We start from the raw sequence: 17,220 nt of genomic DNA on the forward strand, positions 1-17,220 counted from the left end.
GTGATGCTTTCTTATTTTTCTCCTTTCTTTCTTCTTTCTTCTTCTTCTTTCTTCTTTCTTTCTTTCTTCTTTCTTCTTTCTTCTTTCTTTCTCTTTCTTTCTTTTCTTTTCCTTTCTTTCTTCTTTCTTCTTTCTTCTTTCTTTTTCTTTCTCTTTCTTGTCTTTTCTGTTCTTTCTTTCTTTCTTTTCTTCTTTTCTTCTTTCTTCGTTCTTTTCTTCTTTCGTCTTTCTTTCTTTCTTCTTTCTTCTTCTTTCTTTTCTTCTTTCTTTCTTCTTTCTTTCTTTCTTTCTTTTCTTCTTCTTTTTCTTTCTTTCTTTCTTTCTTTCTTCTTTCTTTTTCCCATTCCTTTTTCTTTCTTTTCGTTCTTCTTTCGTTCTTTCTTGCTTTCTCTTTCTTTCTTTCTTTCCCCTTTTCTTTCTTTCTTTCTTTCCTTTCTCTCTCCCTCTCTTCCTCTCCTTCTCTCTCTTTCTTTCTTTCTTTCTTTCTTTCTTTCTTTCTTTCTTTCTTTCTTTTCTTTCTTTCTTTCTTTCTTTCTTTCTTTCTTTCTTTCTTTCTTTCTTTCTTTCTTTTCCTTCTTTCTTTTTTTTTTTCTTGAGAAAGAGTCTTGCTCTATCACCCAGACGGGAGTGCAGTGGCACTATCACAGCACACTGCAGCCTCAAGCTCCTGGGCTCAAGGGCTACTCCCACCTCAGTTTCCTGAAAAACTGGGACTACAGGCACACGCTGCCATGCTCAGCTAATTTTGTGTTTTTTGTAGACAGAGGATTTCACCATTTTGTGCAGGCTGATCTCGAACTCCTGGGCTATAGCAATTTGTCCTCCTCTGTTGCCCAAAGCACTGGGATTTTAGGCGTAAGCCACTGTGCCTGGTCCCTGTTTTCCTACTTTAATTATGTTTATTAATTACATTAAAACTTGAATTCATTTTATTTTATTTAAACAGGAGAAAAATAGATGTTTTGCTTCTATAAAATATTTGATAATACTAGCTGAGTAGTTTTCAATATATAAACAAAAGAAAGCTAACATTTAAATAAGGAATATGTGTATAAAATTTGTACAACATTGTTGAATAAATTTTGTTATGATCATTTCAACTTTCTGAATGCTTCTTAAATACTCAAATGAAAATTTTATTTATCTTCTTTTTGAGCATTTTACTTAGTACTCTTTTATCAAAACTATCCTTATAAAGTTGAATTTTCATATTGCTTGTTACCCGGTAAATTTTCATTAAGAAATTAAATGCAGGTATATTTATTTCTATATTTACTTTTATATTAACTCATATACTAGTGTCTATTATTTAAATTAATTACTGACAGATCTAAACTTTGGCTATTTTGTGATATATATGTTAAGTAGTAATTTCATTAATAATTTTAGCTCAAGTTTAGTTAAGTTCAGTGCCCTTTAAAAGCAAATTAAAATACTTATGCATCAATTGATGTATCATTTTTCTATAGTTTTTCCATGACACAAGTTGTTCACATATTTCAAAATGGATTATAATACATTTGTATGTAATTCAAAACATTAAAATGTCAGTGTTACTAGATGTATGAGAATTTCTACATTTATATTTCATTTTTGATCTTTAAAAAATTTTATATGAAACATCACATTTAAATATAAATTCTATGTATTTCAAAATGCACATATTTTTGTTTTATAAACATCTTCCTTAAATTGTCTATTGGACTTTCTTTTTTTTTTTTTTTTTTTTTTTTTTTTTTTGAGACGGAGTCTCGCTCTCTCGCCCGGGCTGGAGTGCAGTGGCCGGATCTCAGCTCACTGCAAGCTCTGCCTCCCGGGTTTACGCCATTCTCCCGCCTCAGCCTCCCGAGTAACTGGGACTACAGGCGCCCGCCACCTCTCCCGGCTAGTTTTTTTTGTATTTTTTTTAGTAGAGACAGGGTTTCACCGTGTTAGCCAGGATGGTCTCGATCTCCTGACCTCATGATCCGCCCGTCTCGGCCTCCCAAAGTGCTGGGATTACAGGCTTGAGCCACCGAGCCCGGCCTATTGGACTTTCTAGTTTTAAAAATATGGCTTATTCACATAGGCCAAAGGGTATAATTGTCTAAATTATTCTACAAAACACTTATAGTTTTCATTAACATAGTTCAATGATATACAACTCATTTAGTTACAAATATTTTATAGGAGTGTTAGAACTTGCAGACCTTAAATAGGTTTTCCAAACTGTTTTATTACTTGTCAGCAGCAAAGCATATTTTTATTCTCTTCTATGCTGCCTTTAATATATATTTATATATCTACCAAGTGAAGAGATGAGGATGTGAGTATTTACATTTCATACTTGATCATGGAAGGATAAGTTAAATTATGCTTTATCCAGTGATGTTCTGTTGACTCTGTGATTGCATCTTCAGTTCCAAATAGTATACATATGTTCACTGAACCAATAAATAATTCATTTCAATGCTTTACTTGTGTCATGTGTCTCTTCTCCGGAAAACAAAATGGTTCACAAAATTAGTGGTTACTACAGGTAAAGCAAACCTGATGGAACATAAAGAACATGAAAAAGTTTCACAAAAAGGCAAGGAAAACTACCCCATACTAGTAAATTATAGAAGAGATTGCTTTCCCTTCAAAAATTTGCACATAATTTCAGGGGAGAAAACTCCTATAAACAAAGGTTTGGTTTTGATTTGTTTTCTTGTTTTACAGAAAGACCACAGGATAAAATTAGACTAAGTGCAAAATTAACATAGATTAAATACAGTAGCCACCCCTTACTCAGAGAAAATATGTTCCAAGTCTCCCTTGTGGATTCCTGAAACTGTGGATAGTGCCAAATTCTATATACAGTGTTTTTCTCTTATACATATATATCTTTAATAAATTTTGATTCATAAATAAGGCACAGCATTTTTGCACTTTGGGGCTGTTATTAAGTAAAATAAGGGTTACTTGAACACAAGCACTGCAATACAGTAGCAGTCGATCTGATAACAAAGATGGTTCCTGAGTGCTAATGGACAGGTAAGCTTTCGCAGCGTGGACAGCTGGACAAAGGAATATTTCACATCCTGGGTGGGACAGAACAGGAGGGCACAAGATTTTATCAGGCTATTCAAAACAACATGCATTTAAAACTTTTGCATTGTTTATTTTTGGATTTTCCATTTAATATTTTCAGACTATACTTTACCATGGGTTACTGAAACCACAGAAAGGAAAACCAGGGATAAGAAGGGACTACTGTAACTGGTAAAATTTCATACAATTTTGATTACAATTTGTATTATAACATTATATTATAATTATTGGGCCATGGGTATATATAAAGGAAGTGAACAGAGAACAGAGTACTCGGGAAATACAAGTTACTTGGCAAGCAGATTTTATAATTCACGGTTATATATGATTTACCCTATTTTATTTTTTAACAAAATTGAACATAAATACATGGAAATTGAGTTTTTTAAATACATAGACATTAGAGCGGAGGGGAATTCACTATTGACTGCAAAATGTGTCATTCTACATGGAAGAGTTTGAATTATGAAAATGCTTTATTTCATATTATCAATGTTCCATTTCTCTATTATGTAAGTGTCTACACTTCCATTCTTAAATCTGTTTATCAATTTAACATTTATCTAATGTGTTAACAACTGTATAATCATTGGACTTTGAGGATATAATCACTTCTCCAATTTTTATATCTACATACCTATATCTCATCTGGAAAATAATTATATTTCTTACAACTGACTTAACTAGATTTAAATAGAATGTTTCACACTAAATCCTTTCTTCTCTGAATTGTCACTTCTGTTTTAAGAATAGGTCTCAGCACATTAAATATTTCTAATTAAGGCTGTAATGTAACTGTAGTGAAACACATAGACTGAAAAATTTAAGTATTTTTGTAGCAGGCCTATAACATCCATGGTTGAAAAGGATGAAAAATAAACTGGAACTAATCTACAGAGACAGTTTGGAATCTAATTGTAAAGTATTTTTTTTTCTTTCTTTTCTTTTTTCTTTTTTTTTTTTTTTTATGCCTACAAGAAGAATTTAGTGTCTGAAGAAAGAGGGAATCAATTTAACTTCTCTAAAAGTGAGAAGTAACCTCATCTTTTCCATTAGCTAACTATATTGATTCAACTCTCTTGCCTTACTCAAATGCAAATGTATTGTCCCGTGACTCTAAAACAGTCAAAGGAACAAACTAAAAGCCCAATGAATTGGTATGCTACTATGTGACAGGAGGATTTCAAGACGATTGTATACATCGTATATGCTTATGCTCTTAATATGTGGTTTAGTACTTGATATCATCCTCCAACTGTCTTTTTAGTTTTTATTTTACTTCTTCATTCAGCATTTCCAGAAGTGGGTACCCAGATCCCTAGGAAAATATGATAAAGTGGGAAATCACTTTGATATTATGCTAGGGAATCCAGAAAGGAATATGATACCCTGCAAAGGCACTCATATAATATAGTTGTATGTCAAAAACATCCTACAGAAAAAGTATCGGAAGAGTCCCTAAGTACCTTCCCTATGAACCATTTGCCCATCTTTCTTGATGAAAAGTTTCTCTCCTGCATTTTCAAATGTTAATTTCCTTAACATACTGAATAGGCTATCAATAAGGCTCACCTGTTCTCTTTGTTGATATGACAGTACACATGCATGCACAAACACACACACACAACTGGTATAACTCTTCTGACTATATTTCATATTTTAAAAAGTCTAATCACCCGGGGGTGGTGGCTCACATCTGTAATTCTGGCACTTCGAGAGGCTGAGGCAGGCAGATCACAAGTTCAAGAGTTGGAGAAGAGCCTGACCAACATGGTGAAACCCCGTCTCTGCTAAAAATACAAAAATTATCCGGGCAGTGGTGGCGCACACCTGTAATCCCCACTACTCAGGAGGCTGAGGCAGGAGAATAGCTTGAACCCGGGAGGCGGAGTTTGCAGGAAGCGGAGATCACGCCACTGCACTCCAGTCTGGGCGACAGAGTAAGACTTTGTCTCAATAAAATAAATAAATAAAATAAAATAAAATAAAATAAAATAAAAGTCTAATCAATTTGAGCTAGATTTGGTTCGTTGATGAAAGTGGAAAATCTGTTTTCATCTTTCTGAATTAACAGTATAAACAAAACAAAACAGAACTGAAGATAGACCAAATGGCATAACAGCATGAGATCTTCTGACCCTTTCACTAGTGAAACTAATCGAAAGTATTTTAAAAATCAAGCATTAACATCTCTGGAATTGTTTATAAAACCAAACAGCAAATGACTAAACGCATCTTTTTTTTTTTTTTTTTTTTTTTTTTTTTTTTTTTTTTTTTGAGACGGAGTCTCGCTCTGTCGCCCAGGCTGGAGTGCAGTGGCCGGCTCTCAGCTCACTGCAAGCTCCGCCTCCCGGGTTTACGCCATTCTCCTGCCTCAGCCTCCCGAGTAGCTGGGACTACAGGTGCCAGCCACCTCGCCTGGCTAGCTTTTTGTATTTTTTTTTAGTAGAGACGGGGTTTCACCATGTTAGCCAGGATGGTCTCGAACTCCTGACCTCGTGATCCGCCTGTCTCGGCCTCCCAAAGTGCTGGGATTACAGGCTTGAGCCACCGCGCCCGGCCCTTAAAGAAAATCTATGGAAAATCAGAACCGACTGCATTTGCGCCAGAGCCTGAAGATGTTCAAAACTAAGGACATACTGAAGAAATATGGAGGTTGGGATAAAAAATACTTTGGAAAGAGATTTTTGGATTTAATGAAGATAAGGCCTAAACAGAAGCAGAGAAAAGAATGAAATAAATTAAAGGCAAAAAAATTAGCTGGGGAGAACCCTGGGTGGGAACAAATGTCAAGCATGGATTTGTTAGGCCATAAGATAACACTATGTCTAATAATTTGAGAAACTGTTAGAATGTTTACCAGAGTAGCTACAGCATTTTACATTCTCTTCAACCATGTATGAGGGTCCTGACTTCTATATATTAATGTAAAAACTAGTTATTATTGACTTTTTTATTTTAGTCGGTGGGAAGAGGTATCTCATTGTGGTTTTGATTTAAATTGATCTGATGACTAATGATATGCATATTTTTATTTGTTTATGCATTGTTAGTGTATCTTTGTTAGAGAAATATCTATTCAGATTATTTGCCAGATTTTTAGTTATTTATGAGTATTGTTTATGTATTCTAGATATCAACATTTTATCAGATACATTAATATAATTTTGGCAATATGGCACACACATCTTCAAAAATATATGGCACAATAGGCACATTCAAATTGCTTTCACTGTGAACACCTTGGAGTTATGAATATTATACAAATAAAATCTTTGTAATCTCTCAGAACATTAAAAAACTTTGGTATAAATCATTTTTCTAAGAAATTTTCTCCTGATATATTTATGGGAGAATTCTAATTCTCACTTCATATAGTAGTAGCTAAGAGATCTATAACTTAGTTATATTAATAAACATTTGCTAACATTTGGGAGAAGATTCAGTTTAGCATTCCTGTCCTGGGTGGTTTCCCAGACACATTTAATTAATTAATTTAAACATGTTCTTGATAAAACTGGAAATTAATACACAAGTAGAGGAAATAATAAAATGATCTCTTTATGTACCCATCACACTCTTCAAAAATTATTCACTAATGGACAATCTTGTATCATCTAAAACCCTGCCCACACCCCCCTTAATCACTTTATTTTAAAGCAAGTTTCAGACATTGTATAATTTCACTTCTAAGTATTTCAATATTTGCTTCTGAAAGTTAGGGTTTCTTTTTTCCCTAAGTTGATCCATAATACCATCATTTTACTATAAAAATTAACAGTAATTTCTTAGTATAATAAAATATTCAAGAAGCGTTCACATTTTCTCATGATATAAAAATGTATTTGTTATTTTGTTTTTATATTTAATAAGGTTTCACGTAAGGGTTATACATTGCAACTCAGTTATGCACTTTTAAAGTCTGTTAACGATTTTCATCTTTCTCTTTCTATCTCTTAGTTTTTGCCCCACCTTCCAGAGTATAAAACAGATTTTCCATTTTCATCAGCCCGATATAACTCAAATAGCTCATAAGGGACTTAGGGACTCTTTCCATACTTTTCTGCGGGATTCTTTTTTACATATGGATGTATTATATGAGTACCTTGGCAGAGTATCATATTGCTTTCTGGATTCCTTAGCATAATAACAAACGGGTAAATGATTCCCCATTTTACCATATTTCCCTAGGCTTCCAGTGTATCCACATCCTATTTCCCAGAACTTGTTAATTCCTCTACCTGCTTAAATCACAGCCACATGTGATTGTTTACTTAAAGACTAAATTAATTTTAATATTAGATATCAACAAAACATAAACACAAATCTCGGTAAAGGAAAGAGAAAGGGAGAATATTGTTAAGTATAGATATAGTGGTGAAACTTCACTTATAGATTCCAAATTCAGCTTATTTTCAGCTTTGTGTGTGCTATTTTTATACATGTTTCATCAGTTTTAATACTCTACTTTATAAAGCAACTATTCTAAACCCAAAATGGCAGATTGCATGAAAATTTCTCACGAATTTTGGGGTAGGGAAGAGAATAGCTTTGACTATTTTTACTGTTCATGAGGATTGCTGAAATTTCACTTCTTCCATAGCAGTTGATATCAATTGTACAGAATAGAATAATATCTGAATCAGTGAAAGTGTATGGAAATGCAATGAATGCTTTTATATTCCTATCACTAGTTTATTAGCCCTTTATATCACATTTCATATTTTTATTTGTTAGCATTTTGAATTGTATAATAAATAATTTGTTTGCATTTTCATGATTTACTGATATACTTGTGTGTTGCATGTTTCCTCATTTGAAATTGGTTACATTACAGCAGACGCAAGTGCAGTAGAATGTATGATTCTCAGAATAGAATCAGTTTACTTCTTTCTTGTCAAAGAAAGGTCAGAGAATAGTTGCCAAATTAATAAGCATTACACAATAAATTAGGAAAGAAAATACAGTTTTCTTCAGAGAAAAAAATTAATGTTTTTATATTCCAAGCACTATTTATTTTGTATCTAAAATTCTTTCATTATTTACCTCTATTTATTAATCCTACAATATGCAAGGGATTAGATAGCTTTGAAAAACTTCTATTAACTCATTGCTTTGTAGTTTTGAATTCATACTAAAATTCAATAAAGTAGAACCTATGTCTTTCATTAACATTTCTTCTTAGTGCCAGGTACTGTTAGTGAAACAGAGCTTCAGTTGATCGATAATATATTAGATAGATAGGTAGATACAGTTCTTTAGAAATACTACTGAGAAATGGAACAAACTATTGAAATACTTTTCCTTCCAATAACTCATCTTAGTCAATATGATTAATTAATATTTTTATAAGAAATTTTTGTGCCCTAATCTCTCTGCAGTCATTTTATTGCACTGTACCTAATCTCAGGGACCTGTTGTATGGGTGTTATATTGTAACACTCTTGGATAACTTTTAAATGTCAATGTATTAATTTTATATTATTCTATATCAAATGATCGTAACCAAAACTATTAAAACAATATAATTTTACTCATTGCAGTTTCAATGCTTTAAGAGTTCAGGCATGGATCAGACAGTTGTAATCAGTCTCACCGAACTAATATCTAGGTGTTGGAAGGTCTGTGATCTAACTTGAAATTCACGTTTCTCTTCTAAATTCACTGGTTGTTATCAAAATATAGTTTCTCGTAGCTGCGTAAGACTCTAAGCTCCTTAAGCAAATCTGCTATTCTATGCCATGTAATCCTCTCTACAACATGGCATTTTGATTCTTTAAGACAAGAAAGAAAGTTTCCCTGCTCTTTGAATTTTTCTGAATTTTTCTTTTTGACTTCTAGGCTATATTTTAAAGGGCTCAGATTATTACTTGCACCCCATTGAGAATAATTTCCCTTTTGATTAATGTAAATCGACTGATTAGGAAACTTAATCACACCTCCACAATCACTTAACCTTTGCCATATAATGCAATCTAATCATGGAACGATATTCTATCATACTCACTTGTTCCACTAATACTAAAGGTGAGAGGATTATATAGGCATGTACACATCTTGTGTGCTCTCCTAAAATGACGCATACCAGAAATAGACATTTTATTTCTTTCAAAGATATTTTCTGTTATTATTCCTGTGTTCTCAGAGCATTGTGATTGTCATTATGTCAGCCAAGTAAGATTGATGCCCAAGTTAAGAGAATTAATAATGTTACAATTTTAGAAAGCTTTCTTTCTAAAGAACCCAAAGCACTGCCAAATCACCTTATATTAAAATGCATGATGTAACTCAAAAAGTCATGTTCTCAATGTGATAGCAACGAATTTTTAGAACATTTCAAAAGCTGACTGATAAAATGGAAAATTAAAACATTGACTTGCTGATGAACACGTTCACTCTTGCTATATATTTCCAACTGATAACTCACAGTAGGTGAGGTATCAAAGAAGTAGAATGTTAAATCAGGTATCATGAAATTATGTACAAAATATGTATTTAATAATGTTGTTATATTGTTTAAATTCTCTACCTATATTCAATATTTGTCACTTGACTATTGACTATTGTGTGTAATATGAAGTGTGTTTATGCAATATTTCTCTGTTAAAAAAAATACAGTGAGACAGGGATGGCATCAGCACCAGCAGGGTGGGCCTAGATAGGCACAGCTTGGAGGGAAGGGTTTAAGCCAGGGTCGTGAGAGGACAGCCTCATCTACAAGAAACAAAACAGGGACAAGGATCCAAGATATCTCATGGACTTCCCACCATCCCCAGTGTCCCCAAGAAAACAACAGCAGAAACCCACGGTCCACAGAAAGAAACAGCTTCAAGAGCTTTAATTTGAATGAAACAAATACCCGACCTACCAGAAGGGAAAGCACTGGACCAGCAGGCTCAGTTGGGCCAACAGATTCCACCTGGAGGAGCACCAAGTACAGGTGTGGCATGAGAAAAACCAGGCCAAATACTGTAGGCAGCAGCTACAGCAACAGCTCCAGTGATAGAGCAGTGAGGTGAGGGAGGCGAGGGTGCCTGGCACATACTGGGGGAGCCCGCACCTGTGGGTTCCGTGTTAGGAGAGAGGGGCAAATTTCTTCAGTTCTTTTGTCATTCCTTTGTAATTCCTTTGGCCCAGCCACTTGGGAATCTTTAAAGCAGCAGGATCCACTGTTCCAAGCCATAGCCAAGCCTGAGGTCCCTGTGCTTGGTGCCCAGTAGGGCTCTATGGCTGACCCAACCCTAGCCTGGCCTTAGGACCCCTGTGCCTCCCACTGTTGACCAGACCCTGCATTATGTTTTGACTCCACAGGGCTCTTCTCATGCCCAAAGAAAGAGATGGTTTGTGAATCAGAAGGACTCTGATTACAAGACCGTACTGAATTTATCAGTCTTTGAACAGTCCTGCAGATCCCAGGGGACTCAGAGGGGACAGGGGCACTGTCCACCTGTTGGCTGCAGGAGTGCGGGTGCCCACAGCGGTGGCTGGTTGGTTTTCACTGCGGTTATTCTTTCGCACCACGATTTCACCGCCATTTCTTTATCCCACCTGCTAGTGTTGGGCCTTTGCATGTATTTCCTGTGCTACCATTACAAACTGGGCTCCACTTCCTACTATTTGGGGTGGCCTGTAAGCATTTCTGTCAGTTACTATGACTAAGATTGGAATTGCTCCTCATGGAATATGTTTAGCTTTAGTGAATGCCACCCATGAGCAGCTACCTTGCTTATTTTCTTTCCCTCCCATTTCCTGCGGAAAGAAAAGCCCCTCCACTTTCGAGAAAAACCGTGAAAGTACCTCCCCCATCCTCCCTCCCGTTCCTTCTCCTTCAGGACTTCCTTCGCCCCCCTCCCTTCCTTCCTTCTTTCCTTCCTTCCTCCCTCCCTCCCTCTCTCCCTCCTTCTCTCCTTCCTTCCTTCCTTCTTCCCTCCCCTCCTCCCTCCCTCCCTCCCTCCCTCCCTCCCTTCCTTCCTTCCTTCCTTCCTTCCTTCCTTCCTTCCTTCCTTCCTTCCTTCCTTCCTTCCTTCCTTCCTTCCTTCCTTCCTTCCTTCCTTCCTTCTTTTCTTCTCCCCTTCTTTCTTGTTTCATATGTATGTGATGTAAATAATGATTTTTTATGTAAATATACACAGCGAGTTGATTACTACAGAGAAGCATATTAACATATACATCATCTCACAATTTTGTGTATATGTATGAATGTGTGGTAAAAGCAATTAAAGTCAACTTTTCCAGCAAATTTCCAGTATATGATACAGTATTGTTAATTCTAGTTCTAATGCTTTACATAAGATCTCCAGACATAGTCATCATACATAATTGCAACTTGGTGCCCTTTGGCAACATCTCCCCATTCTCAGCAACTGTTCTGCCCTCTGTGTCTATGTACTCAACTTTTTTCTTTTTCTTTCAGATGCTACAGGTGAGCAGGTGAGATCATGTGCAATATTTTTATTTCTGTGTCTGGCTTTTTACACTTAGCATTATATTTCCGTATGTTGTTCCTATTTATAGCCATAAATGCCCATGAGATTTCTTTTTTTTTTTGTATTATTATACTTTAAGTTCTCGGGTACATATGCACAACGTGCAGATTGGTTACCTATGTTTACATGTGCCATGTTGGAGTGCTGCACCCATTAACTCGTCATTTACATTCAGTATATCTGTTAATGCTATCGCTCCCCCCTTCCCCCACCCCACAACAGGCCCTGGTGTATGATGTTCCCTGCCTTGTGTCCAAGTGTTCTCCTTGTTCAGTTCCCACCTATGAGTGAGAACATGTGGTGTTTGGTTTTTTGTCCTTGCGATAGTTTGCTGAGAATGATGGTTTCCAGCTTCATCCATGGCCCTACAAAGGACATGAACTCATCCTTTTTTATGGCTGCATAGTATTTCATGGTGTATATGTGCCACATTTTCTTAATCCAGTCTATCATTCGTGGACATTTGGGTTGGTTCCAAGTCTTTGCCTTTGTGAAGAGTGCCGCAATAAACATACGTGTGCATGTGTCTTTATAGCAGCATGACTTATAATCCTTTGGGTATATACCCAGTAATGGAATGGCTGGGTCAAATGGTATTTCTAGTTCTAGATCCTTGAGGAATCACCACACTGTCTTCCACAACGGTTGAACTAGTTTACAGTCCCACCAACAGTATAAAAATGTTCCTGTTTCTCCACATCCTCTCCAGCACCTGTTGTTTCCAGACGTTTTAATGATCACTATTCTAACTGGTGTGAGATGGTATCGGATTGTGGTTTTGATTTGCATTTCTCTGATGGCTAGAGATGATGAGCAACAATGAGAACAAAGACACAACATACCAGAATCTCTGGGATACATTTAAGGCAGTGTGTAGAGGGAAATTTATAGCACTAAATGTCCACAAGAGAAAGCAAGAAAGATCGAAAATTGACACCCTAACATCACAATTAAAAGAAGTAGAGAAGCTAGAGCAAACACATTCAAAAGCTAGCAGAGGGCAAGAAATAACTAAGATCAGAGCAGAACTGAAGGAGATAGAGACATAAAAACCCTTCAAAAAAATAAATGAATCCAGGAGCTGGTTTTTTGAAAAAATCAACCAAATTGATAGACCGCTAGCATGACTAATAAAAAAGGAGAGAAGAATCAAATAGGCATAACAAAAAAGCGATAAAGGGGATATCACCACCGATCTCACAGAAAAGCAAACTACCATCAGAGAATACTATAAACACCTCTACACAAATAAACTAGAAAATCTAGAAGAAATGGATAAATTCCTGGACACATACACCCTCCCAAAATAAACCAGCAAGAAGTTGAATCCCTGAATAGACTAGTAACAGGCTCTGACACTGAGGCAATAATTAACAGTCTATCAACCAAAAAAAGTCCAGGACCAGAGGGATTCACAGCAGAATTCTACCAGAGGTACAAGGAGGAGCTGGTACCATTCCTTCTGAAACTATTCCAATCAATAGAATACCCATGAGATTTCTAAAGGGAGTTGAAGTCTTGTTTGTCCAGTGCTCCTGCTGGTCAGCAACTTTGCTGACATTTAAAATTGTGAGACTTTTTAACATTTGATGATCTGCTGATATCATAAATTTAACACTCATTTTCCTGTGGATCATAAAGTTGAGCACTTCTCGTCTGTTATAGGACATTAAGGAATCTTCATAAAGTGTTTACTTATATTTGTTTTTTTCTGAAGATTGTTTTGCCTATTTTTCTAGTTGATTTGATTATTTACAATGATTGAAAACTTTTCAACAATAAACTCTCTTGGCAATTAATATGCTGCATATTTCCCATTGCTTGCATTGTGTTTTTAATCTTAGAATGTCTTTCACTGAACAGATGTTTTAAAATTTTAATATCCATTTTACCACTTCTCTCATTGTATACTGTTAGAAAATTACTGTCTTAAGTTTGCTGATACTTGAGTAAATTCATATATATACATATATAATAGAAAATACATATATATGTATGTATATACAATAGAAAAAAGATATTCTAAATACAAACACAATTTTAAGAATTAGATTCAATAGTCATAAAATTGCACTGTCAAACTGTTACAAACATATCTAAATATTATCTGCTGGTCACAAAAAGTTGCTGACTGTAACAATTATAATGAGAACAATTAGTGCATTGATCTAGTTTTTCCTTTTCTTTTTTCTTGTACTCCCTAGTGTTGTTGCTTTCTGTTTAAGAAATCCCTTACAATCCCAAGGTTATGAAGATATTCTGTTATATTTTATGTAAGACTTGCTTTTAAAAGCCTTACTTTAACTTTTTCTATTTAAGCATTGAATACATATGATTATTCAATAAGGTGTGTGTTAGGGATTTTCTTTCTCATAAATATTCAGTTGTCTTTTGTCAATTTAAAATATCATCCTTTCCCCAGTGCTTGTCAACACCATCTCTATCATATATGAAAGATTTATCTGTATTATATACTATGTTACTGGAGTTTATATTTTTGTGTTGGTGGTCTACGTATCTATTCTTGAATCAATAACATGCTGAATTAATTACTATAGCATCAGAATAAGTCTAGATATTTGCAAGGCAGATTTGCCCACCTGATTTTTTTTTCTTCTTGCTTTGTTCTTTATTAAGAGTCTCCCATTTTTTACGGGGAGGCTACAAAATTTTAAAACAGCTTTCAAGTTCCCCCAACATCAGTTGGGATTTTAAATGGAATTGCATTAAATTAAATGACTTTTCAGAAATTGTTGTTTTTACAATACTAAGTACTCCAATCTAAGAATATAATTTATTTATTCACTTGAACTTTCACAAAAATTTAATTTTATCTATTTGTCTTATAAATACAATTCAAGTGACATATTTATATTTATTTTGTATCCAGGAACCTAGCTCAGCTTTTTTTAATTTTAGTAACTTTTTTGGACATTGCTTAGGGCTTTGTAATTTGAAAATTCACTCAAGTGATATGAAAAATAATGTTTATCTCTTAATACATTTTTACAAGATTTCTATGATTTTTATTAATTTTCAAAATAATCACTAAAAGTAAAATAATAGGCACTATTAAAACCAAAACATATGTTGAAATACAAAGAAAAGAGATTTTACAGATCAAGAAAACACAAAATAAATATAACAAAATTAATAAAAGATTTGATCAACCATACCAGACATATAAAAGCATCAAATGAGCTTACCTCATCTATTAAGTAAAAAAGGATCTTCAAATTGACTCAAGAAATAAAACCAGTTTTTATGCTGGTTACAGAAAAGTAGTGAGAAAAAGGCTAATGTATCCAAATTGGATTCCAGACAGCGTTAAAAAGGGAAAAATAGCAGAAATTGAGATATTGATCTAAGACAAAGCAGAGTTGTACCTCAAAAGTTCTTCAAGAAAAGAAAAGGTAATGTGATATTAAAAGTCACAATTCATAATGCATATTTAATAGTTATGAATAGCTAAACTTTGAATAACATAGTTTAGCTATGTTTATTTTTATAAACCGAAACTTTAAAAGGTAGAATAGGAAATAAATATAACTTTTCTATATCAAGAACTCACTGCTACATAGTAAGATCTCCAAACTCAGTGGCTTAAAACAAAATCTATTTATTTTGGTCATAATTTTTATTATCATGGGAATTTAAACTGGGTTCAACTGGGTTCTTATATTGGGCTTGACTGCTTCATGCATTTGAGGTTAATTGATTGCAGGCTGGCTTAGAGGTCCTTATCCTAGGGCTTGGCTGACCAACAGATATCATGCCTCAACTCTTCAAATGGTTTCTTATCCTCTGTCAAGCTAATATGGGTTCATTTTCCCAGCAGAGTGAGGAGTCTGCAAAAAAACAAAAATGAACAAGAATACTTGACGCTTAGACTTGAAGAATGGTACATTTTAGCTAGTTACTTATTTTATTTGCTAAAGCAACTCATAAGACAAACCCAGGGGTTTTACATCTGAGAAGAAAAATCGTACAATCATCAATGGAGTCTGACACGGTATCTGGTTATATAAGACACAAACACCTAATGCTATCAAAACCTTTTTACTTATACGTATTTAGAAATCAAGTGAAGTGCTACAGATAAACACAGAGTTCAATGATACTATGTAACGTCTGGACTTGAGATACCAGCAAAGGATTTTCTTGGAATGTACATTTAAATAAATATCCGTATAAAGAGCAGGGATTAGAGATGTAGTGGTTAGTGGTATTGCATATAGTGAGAATGGCATATGTAGATAGACCTGGTCCGGAAAATAAAAAAGAGCCTAATATGTCAAATGGACTAAAAGAAGTGTAGTAATGTAAATAAGGTGGAGGAAGGATTTAGAGAATTAGGCAGTAGGCTAAGAGCAGATTAAACAAAGTTTGTTGCTCTGAAAAAAGGACATTGCATATTTCTTAATACAACTCAATAATGGGTCCAAAAGCCTTCAATACATAAATATATATATCAAATATATATGTGTGTGTCAAATATATATGTATATATGATACATACAGAAGATAAGATAAACATAGACTTAAGTAAATGATATTCAACATGCTATTATTTTTATGTAATGCAAAAGAAAGACTGTACAATACAAGTACAATCAATAATTAATTAAATCATATTTATATTTTTATAAAGTATTTGGAGTAAAAAAATTCTGAAAAAACATTATTTATAAACAATTATGTCTATTACATATTTTTGAGATGGGAAATGAATTCTTCCAAATTCCGAATAGACTCTAATGTTATTATATATTTAATTTTCACTGATATTCCAAATTATATTTTTGCACTTTAGATCCAAACATATGTCATATATGGCTATAGGAGTCATATCTGACAAAGGCACAATTTTGCATTTGTAATATATTATGACTTATATCTTTAAGAAATTTAAACATTCTGTTTCAGTTGTTTGTACACTGAAGATGTTGGAGTGTTTTTTTCTTTCTTTAATAATGATACTACTGCATATAAACATTTTAAATATTAATGTTTAAAGTAAAAATACGATAATTTTAGGAGGCCCAGATATCATATTTTATGATTTCATAGAACAATTGAAGTTTATGGAAGTTGGTTCAAATTATTCATTAGAAAGCTAAGAAACAGTTAGCAATTATTTACACATTTCTTAAAAAAACAAATTTAACTTTTAATAATAATCAAGTCAATTGAAGTTATATTAGACGATTATAAATGTGATCATATTTTTTAAAATTTCAGTTTGTGGAGAGATAAGTTGAATTTTTAAAGCACATAATATAATTACTCATCTTTGTACTGTTTGTCAATAAAAGATTCATTGATAAATATTTTGGATAAAATTTTATATTTCTTATTTTAAATCATGGTAATAAGTTATCAATATAGAAATTGTCATCAATGATAATGACATACATGTAGTAACCTTGGAAATACTGCATTAGTTAACTTATCCAATAAATTAGAAAACTGTCAGCTTTAAGTGTAACCTAGGTTAGGGTGCAAAAGGGGACTACAGATGGTTCAGGCTGCAGTACTTCCTTTCCTGCCGCTCAGGCCACTTGGTCTGGCACACTTTGTGGTTCTTAAGGACTCTGAAGAAAGTCTCTGGAAAGCCCCAAATGGGAAAATTATGGCACAGACACCATGATTCCTAAAACAG

The 17,220-nt window shown here is 34.1% G+C and overlaps 1 protein-coding gene across 1 annotated transcript in view; it reads left to right on the top strand.

Moving 5' to 3' along the window:
* LOC115897019 (tubulin beta-2 chain-like) overlaps positions 1–2,716 on the top strand; it is a 5,105-nt gene extending 2,389 nt beyond the window's left edge. The window contains exon 5 of the mRNA XM_030929584.1: positions 2,701–2,716. Coding sequence (XP_030785444.1) covers positions 2,701–2,716 — 16 coding nt within the window. The remainder of the gene's footprint in view (positions 1–2,700) is intronic.
* The last annotated feature ends 14,504 nt before the right edge of the window (positions 2,717–17,220 follow it).

This window comes from Rhinopithecus roxellana, chromosome 4 (assembly GCF_007565055.1).
Source record: "Rhinopithecus roxellana isolate Shanxi Qingling chromosome 4, ASM756505v1, whole genome shotgun sequence".
Taxonomy (NCBI): domain Eukaryota; kingdom Metazoa; phylum Chordata; class Mammalia; order Primates; family Cercopithecidae; genus Rhinopithecus; species Rhinopithecus roxellana.